The 8213-nt window shown below is 34.0% G+C and overlaps 1 protein-coding gene across 1 annotated transcript; it reads right to left on the bottom strand.

The window, feature by feature from the left end:
- Positions 1-563: 563 nt before the first annotated feature.
- LOC122007892 (phosphoglucomutase, chloroplastic-like) lies at positions 564-7565 on the bottom strand. The gene is made up of 22 exons (XM_042563427.1): positions 7289-7565; positions 7129-7194; positions 6983-7027; positions 6810-6902; positions 6637-6689; positions 6093-6144; positions 5957-6025; positions 5771-5839; positions 4997-5119; positions 4838-4890; positions 3154-3232; positions 3011-3075; positions 2873-2940; positions 2224-2342; positions 2070-2144; positions 1796-1911; positions 1509-1650; positions 1361-1442; positions 1228-1274; positions 1036-1113; positions 833-938; positions 564-741 (listed from the first exon to the last, which is right to left on the bottom strand). Exons 1-22 carry the CDS (start codon positions 7499-7501, stop codon positions 674-676), a joined length of 1881 nt encoding a protein of 626 aa, XP_042419361.1. The 5' UTR covers positions 7502-7565; the 3' UTR covers positions 564-673.
- Positions 7566-8213: the final 648 nt, after the last annotated feature.

The following is an 8213-nucleotide window of genomic DNA, read 5'->3' as shown; positions in this document are numbered from 1 at the left end:
AGGATAGACACATAAAGTCATGGCCCACCATTTCACTTTTTGTGGGCCCCATCACTTTATGTGTCTATCCTTGAGGTTTTCATTGAGTTTTTTTCCTTGTGCATATCATTTTTCTAACTAAAGTTTAGTCACTAGATTAGATTGATGGCTTCAATTTAGCTTTCAATTCGTTTATATGTTAATTTGATTAGTATCAACTATAAAAGAGAATTTATTTTAGTTTAATTTGAATTAAATGAAATGACTAATTAAATCTTAAATCTAGTTCAATTTGTAACCAAATCAGCTTGATTCGTATATGATGGATCGAAGCAATTTATCTTTAAAAAACAAATGATTTTCTTATCACAATTTACAAATTAGCATCTATTATGAAAATTATAGTATAAATTGTTTGGTACAAATCACGATCTGATAATTTTAGTATAGTTCAATTTGATCTATTTGGTTTAGACTACTCCATTCCATCAACCAAATGAACATATCCATAATTTTATGCGAGGACAACTATTTTATTCTTGATCTATTTAATTATATTCCAAGAATTGAATGCACCATAAGTATTTCTCAAAAGTTTTGATTAAAAGGGGAAAAAAAGAATAATTTTATTCGATAATGTAAAGATAAACAGAAAATGTGAATCCATTATACTCTGAAAAAGGTGTCTTAATCATCATGTGATGACTGTAGGCTTCTCTCTGCCGGTGAATTCTTCCAATTTGGAAATCGACAATGCCAAATCTAAGAAAAGAAATAAATCATCAGTAAATGTTCTCTATTATGGTAAAAGACGATCTCGAAACTCATTTCCAATGATAAAAAGTTCACTAACCTATCAAAGGCTTCAAGGCTGTTTGTGCATCAACATCATGCTTCGCTACATCAGGCTCGAATTGTTCAATATAAATGCGAATTGTAGCACCCGCAGATCCAGTGCCCTGTAAAAGTGACATTGGGCATTGATGCACTAGGAATCAAGTTCATTCAAATGAGAAACAAGAGTTAACAATGATAATGAGAAGGTATATTCATTACTGATAGCCGATATATGATCCTTGATCCATCCGTGAAAACAAATCGAAGTCCTTGTTTAGATGCCACACTGCCATCAACCTGGTTCAGGAACCATAAAAGTATTGATTAAACAAATTCTCTTTAGCTCTTTGCCGATGAAGATGCCTAAATGTTGCTGAGTAATATAAAGAAGCAACCAAGCTTACGACATACAGGATCAGTGTAACTGAAATCATCAGCAAAGTCGAGGGTGTAATTTCCTGAAACAAGAGCAATTAACAGCAATGTGAAACAGAGGAGGAAATCAATTAAACAATCCAAACCTATTCAGTTTATAGATGCGTACCATATTTTTCGCCCTGCTTGGTTTTAGAAATGATATCTCTAAGGTATTCCATCATTTTATTGGCTCCACTAGATTCACATTCCTGATAAAAGCAGGATTAGGTCCAGACCATTATGTTTGATGGAGATGACATTTACTAGACTTTAACCTCATAATCATATCTTGAAAAGAAGTTTCTGCCATAAGAAGCCCAATGCTCTTTTGCAATGTCTGCAACCGAAACCAACTTTTCCCCAACTTTTTTGTCCTTGTTCTGGTAGGCGATGATGGAAAGCCAAGCGAGCACAGCCCTGAATGGTAAATATGTTAAACAAAAATGAAACAAATGCTCCAACTCATATGTAAACTTTCAAGTACTAGTGACAAAACCAAAAGCCACTACCAAAATAAGAGACGACATATAAATAAACATCGAGTACATATAGCAAAGCTTACCATATCCCATCTTTCTCCCTGATATGATCAGAACCTGTTCCAAAACTTTCTTCCCCACATATAGATAACCTCCCTGCGTCCATAAGATTCCCAAAGAATTTCCATCCAGTAGGAACCTATATGCCGAAAGATGGAGAAGAACTCAAACATATGCTTATGGGGCATTGCAGGAATACAAATGCAGAGAGAGCCTATGACGCTCTTCAAGTGACATGCTTCTTTTACATGCATACACAATGTTCAAGATGTTAATGATCTGAAGAGTTTCAAGTACCTCAAAGAAAGGAAGATTCAGTTTTGACGCGACACGATCAAGAGCACCACTTGTAGGCATAGACCTAGCAAGTCCCTAAACAACAATATACGATAGTTTTTTTAATCGTAAGATAGTAGTTACAAACTACTTTCTCTAAGAACACATGTTTTACCTTAGGACCATCTTTGAAGTAGGGGATGGCTGCCTGAGCATTAGCTGCAATAATAGCAACAGAATCTGAAGGCGTGATGAAAAAGCCTCTTCCAAGTATCATATTTCGATCGCCATCACCTGTTAGCAATAAAACATTCTTTAGAAGCAAGCAGCCTGTTATAATGCATACCTATTCACATTTACAGAAATCACCATCATAGGAGCCTGTAAAAATTGGTATGGAAAAAAACTAATCATGATCCTCAGTGGCCCACTTAATAAGAGGTAAAATTAAACTACCTAGCTCTGGAGGTCCATTTAGTGGAGTTTCAAGTTCTACAAGTAAGTTAAACACTCTCAGTTAAATGTACAATTTTTTCTCCAATTCAGGAAAGTACATCTCAGGAAGTAATGAAACAATCATTGGAATTATGTTGGCATTTTGGAAGAAGAAGTAAAATCAGAGGACAAAAAATGGAAATTTTATCTTTCTCAAGAATGAAATGGAATCACCATCTCCAAACAGAACGATGACAACTTAATGAGTTCATTTATCTGTATGTTTAATTTTAAAGATGTATCATCTGACAATCTTATCACTAGGTCCTTTGTCTTCTTGTGAAGTTATATGTCACTCTAAATCTGAAAAATAAAGATAAAAAATATACCATCACTTGCTGCTCCAAAATCTGGTGCATCCTTTGCATACATGATGTTAACCAGATCTTTAGCATACCTGTTCCAAATTAGATGAGAATATGAAAATTCTAATGGTACAAACAAACAAGAAATCTAAGCTCTCTTACGTAAGATTAGGATCTGGATGGCCATGTCCAAAATCTTCCAAAGGAACTCCATTTGAAATGGAGTCCTGCACAACAACAAATCATCATGGTCATAATGAAAACCGAGGTTACTCATATATCATGCAAAAAATCAATTTCCAAACCAGACTAGCTCCCAGGCGATCCACAAATATAGGTTTGGCATAAGCACCAGTCACTGCATGCATCGCATCAAAGCTGAACCTGAAGGAAGTGGTTGAATAATTTAAAAACAAAGCCAGCATAAAGAAAGTAAGTTTATTCACGAAGCCATGTAGCCTAAATGACAACCATGTTTTCTGAAAAGAACTGTCAAAGAAGAATAACCTTCAATAGTTTGATTATATAATTTCAAGCAAAGCCTGTTTATTATATAATTTCAATACCAGAAGCCTCAATGAATTAGATTAATAGACCTTAGAACATACAATATTTTCAATACCAGAAATTTTCAAATCTTTCAAGTTTAAGATTGTATTGAGAAGGAAACTTTAATCTACCTTCTTAGTATCATTAATAGCTTATCTTTCTTTTTCTCTTTTTCTTAGGAGATGTTATGCAGAGATTAAGACCCTAATTAGGACATAATTTTACTAGTTTAGAACTTTAGATCATCCAAACATTAATTGTTTATATCATCCACGCAAACATCATTAAAAAAATTACATCAGATGGCTTTCATCTTTGCTTGCCTATTTGTTTCAGCAACATGGTTATGTGGCTAAGTGGAATAGTGCAAGCATTGACAAACAAACCAATTTTAAAAAATTGATGCCCAATTAATAAGAACTTGAAAAAAAAAAACTGAGTTCTTCCCTTATCTTTAACTGTAGAATTCAAAACAAATCAGAGTGAAACTAGTATTTTGTAGTTGTGCATCTGAACACTTATTCATGGTAGCCCTTAAAAGGACCCTGATATAAATTGATGGTACTTTTGTTTGTGCATTTGGGCCTTTCACTCATGGTCAACCCTCACTAGGACCATGCCAGTCACAGCCTGAAAGGTAACCAAATTATAGACGAAACTTATTACATCTCTACACTTAATTGGTAATTCCAATGTCATGCAAGCTTATAACATCTACTCAGGCCTAGAAAAAAACTGTTCTCTCCCTACACTTAGTTGCCAATTTCAATGTAATGCAAATACAACATCGACTCAGGCTTAAATTCTAGACAAAACTGTTTATGCACTTAATTGCCAATTAAGTTTCATGCAAGCTTACAATATCTAGTGAGACATACAGCACAATAGGGAGCTAGCAATGTAAGCAACCATAATAGGGTGGCTCTTCCAAGCTATTAACAACAATGAGCTCAAGTAGTCAGGATCGTGATCTTCTAAAAGCCAATATGGAATAAGAGATAGTAAAGGAAGACATTAAGACAAAAAAAATTACCCATGCAGTAACAGATTGCAGCTGTTAAATCATTGAAAATAAATAAACGCATTGAGATAATTGACTGAAAACATAAATATAGGATAGAAATTAGGAAATGCAAGAACATCTTTGATTTGGCAAAAAATGATGTACCACATGCATCTCAAGTCAAGAAAGTCATAGTGATAGTGAGATATGAGCAAAGTGCTTCCTTCTGTAAGTAGTAAACTTAAGTTCACGTTAATGTTAACTGAAACCACCCATCATATTGAAAAAAACCTTACTAAACTATTAGGATTTATATGAATATATAATCATGTACCCAAAATCAGCCAGTGAAAGATCTTATCACCCATCATGTTGTGAAAACCCTTAAACATCATTTTAAACCATCAGGATTTTGTATGGACATATAAATCATGTACCTGAAATCAGCCCGTGAAATAAGATCTTTGATAAGCTGAAAATCAAAGACTTCCTACAAAAACGGGAGCAAGATGTTACATAACTTCTGAGCACTAAAAAGTCAGTGCAAGCTTTGTTACATGACACCATCTAGAGGTAAATTCTAGTTGGACATATACCTCCATCAACTCCAAGTAATCAGAAACAGGATCAACCACCTCCACTGTGAAATTACCATATCTTACAGTGCCGACAGAGGAGAGATCAACATCTGGAATATCTGCTGTTTTTATCTCAGAAATCTGCAGTTAAGAATTGCAAAATATTTCAAACTGAGAAGAAAATAAATGTAACAGTAGCTGCAAAGAGAGATCCTAATCCAATTGCGGATGCACTATAGCTGTAGTGATTAAACTATAAGAGCAGCAAATGTGTATGAATATTATAACATTTCAAATTTTCATGATTATCGACATCAGCACAATCTCATAGTGGAAAGGCCCAACTTCCAACATGTCCATATGATCTTAAGAAAAAACTGAAATAGTTACTGACTAAATAAGAAAATCACATATGCTGCAAAAATACAGTTTACGGTATGATATTGTTGGCAAGCCAAGCTATTCAGCAAAGATTGTTGCATAATATTTCATAGAGAATGTATCAGAAAGCATCCTGTTTTTCTTACAAAATAAATAGTTCAGTTTTCAGTCACATTACTTGCTTTCTAATTGCACCAACTTCAACCGGATCTATACTCAAGCAAAAACGGATAAGACTAGTTGATGAATTTAAATGAGACAATTTTGGAATGATAATGTTATCAACGAAAGATCATATATAGTTTACATCCTACCAAAGATATGAGTGTAACTAGATTACAAAAACACGATTACCCTTAATTTGACTTAGATAAACAAAAGCTGAAGCGATAAAAAGGACTACAGACTTACAGAAAGTGTGTTTCCATAGATTTTGTCAGTTATTGATTCAGGCGCAGGTTGTCCACTGCTATAATTAAACTGCAAAAATTTAACAAGAGGAACATGATAATGAAGAACTCGTCATCTTAAATTCAAGAATCCTTTCTTTTAAAAAAAAATAGAGGAAGCTCTGATGCCATAATGGCACGTGTTTACCTTAATACCCCAGTCATATTCTGGTCCACCGGGATTATGGCTTGCACTCATTATGAAACCACCATTAGCCTGCTAACAAAAAAATTATTTAACAGAAATAAAAAAGATAGAAGTTTGAAATTTAATTAACACATACCTTTTGCTTACGAATCACAGCTGAAACAGCTGGAGTAGACATGAGACCATCCCTACCAAGGCAACGCCAATATTTAGACACCAATTTTATGATACACATTTGAGAAACAGTTTCTAGGAAGAAAATGTCCTCTGACCAACTTCTAAAAAGGAAAAAATCCAGCAATATTCACGCACAGATCCAAAAATTTGCATTCAATTAAGCATTTTTATAATTGATTAGGAGATAAAATAACATTCAAAATGTCCTTAACATATAAGTTGCTCGTTTAATTGGTTGTCAAAGGCATCCCAGCAAGAGTTGCATTTGAGGTTCATAAATTAAAGATTGGGAACTAAATTGGGTTAGAATGAAGACTATATTGAAGCATCTTAAAATTATTGCTAGTCAGACCACTAAAGGAGAATGAAGATCCACCCTTTGGTACAGTATAAAGATAAGCATCCTTTAAATCGTATTAGGTAACCAACTCAGCCAAGCCTCTTAATCCAAATTCTTTCCTAGAATATAGCTATGATCAACAAAAGTGTACTGAACGATTCACCTGCCAACAAGTATCTTTCCAACGCCATTCCCTGCTGCAATCTTGATGATTATCTGTATCCACCGATTGAAACCCAAGATCAATAGATCATAAGATGGCAAGAAACAAATTGCTAAGACAACAATAGGAACGATCTACGTATCAATCAGACAAATTTAATGACGATAAAGTACCTGAGCAGCCTCTCGATTAAAATAGCGGCCATCGCCTCCCAACACGAGCACGCCATCCTTGTAATCCTCGAGAGGCAAAGAATTAAACAGAGCCTGCACCAACAGAAACCCATTCAGATTTGAATCTTCCAATCACTCATCGCATACAATTCAAACAGAAGGAATTCACTTACCTGAATCCAGTTGGCCAGGTAATTCTCCTGTTGAAAGACCTTAACCTAAATCCACCACAAATCCAAACACAGCTTAAATTCATCAATCATAAAAAAAATATAATAATAATAAAACAAGTGCACGGTGTAGGAGTGCCAAAAGGAACCTTCTTTCTGAGTCCGCTAGTCCCAGTTTTCTGCCCTTCGACCGGCTTCGTGGGGATCGCTTTTATCTGCAAACTCTCGGCTATTACTGATCCGACCTTAATGTGCAAAAATAAAAAAGATGAAGAAAAGCAAAAAGAATAAAAAAACAGAGAGAGATACCTGAAGCCCCTCAGAGGCGGTCTGGACGGAGGAAGCTTTCACTGAGAATCTAAAGCTCCTACAGGAAATGCAGCAAGGTAGAAGTTTCCGTGGGAGGAGAGGCGACCTCGAAAACGATGTCACACGAGGCGCAACGATCGGATGGAGAATGGAGATCGAGGGGAGCGTTGATCGAGCGAGAGCAACTTCAAATTTCAGAGACGGAACGGCCATTGGGAAGAACTGAGCTATCTCTTCTCCGCCGTTGAGCGAGTGCGCGATAGAGAGATATCTTTAGGGAAATAAAGGAAAAGCTTTTATAAAACGACAGAACAGAGATTGAGGATCAGGCCTTGCTGAAACGGTTAAAGCCATGCCACGTGTATAGAAACATTCCAACTAGACTAAATAAAATATTTTTGTTTAAAATATAAAATTTTTAAATATATTTATTTGCAAAATATTTTGAATCGTTGATTATAGATTTATAAATGAAATATTTTAAATATATATAAAAATTTTACTTAGATTGAAATAATCAATTTGGGATTATTAACTAATCCTAAGTTTATTTTAAATATTGTTATTTTAAGTTTAAGTTTGTAAATTTATCTTATGGCAACATGAGTTTTAAGATTGGTCCTCTTTCAAAATTTAAAATTTAGATAAAAAATTTAATTTATTAAATTTAGATATTTATTTTTCATTTCATAATGCATCAGCTTTTCTAAAATTTGTCATATGATTTTTTTATTATTTTTTTTCCTTTTTAGTTTTTATTAGTAGACGGAGAGAGAGAAATTGTTTTATTATTACACCGAGGAGAAAGAACTAATATTTTAATATTTAAGAAATATAATTTATTTTCTAAATTTATAAAATTATTATTTATAAAATATATATTTGGAAAATAGATATGATAATTGATGTAGATATTTTTTTAATA

This window comes from Zingiber officinale, chromosome 8A, assembly GCF_018446385.1.
Source record: "Zingiber officinale cultivar Zhangliang chromosome 8A, Zo_v1.1, whole genome shotgun sequence".
Lineage (NCBI taxonomy): Eukaryota > Viridiplantae > Streptophyta > Magnoliopsida > Zingiberales > Zingiberaceae > Zingiber > Zingiber officinale.
Note: the sequence above shows the minus strand (reverse complement) of the source record. Positions and strands in the feature narration are given on the sequence as shown.

Bases quoted from the DNA above. Each gene is read 5' to 3' on its own strand.
- LOC122007892 (XM_042563427.1), bottom strand. From the start codon at position 7,501: ATGGCCGTTCCGTCTCTGAAATTTGAAGTTGCTCTCGCTCGATCAACG. The intron at 7,195-7,288 runs GTATCTCTCTCT...GAGAGTTTGCAG, and splicing joins CCGCCTCTGAGGGGCTTCAG to ATAAAAGCGATCCCCACGAA. The intron at 1,912-2,069 runs GTACTTGAAACT...TTCGGCATATAG, and splicing joins TGAATCTTCCTTTCTTTGAG to GTTCCTACTGGATGGAAATT.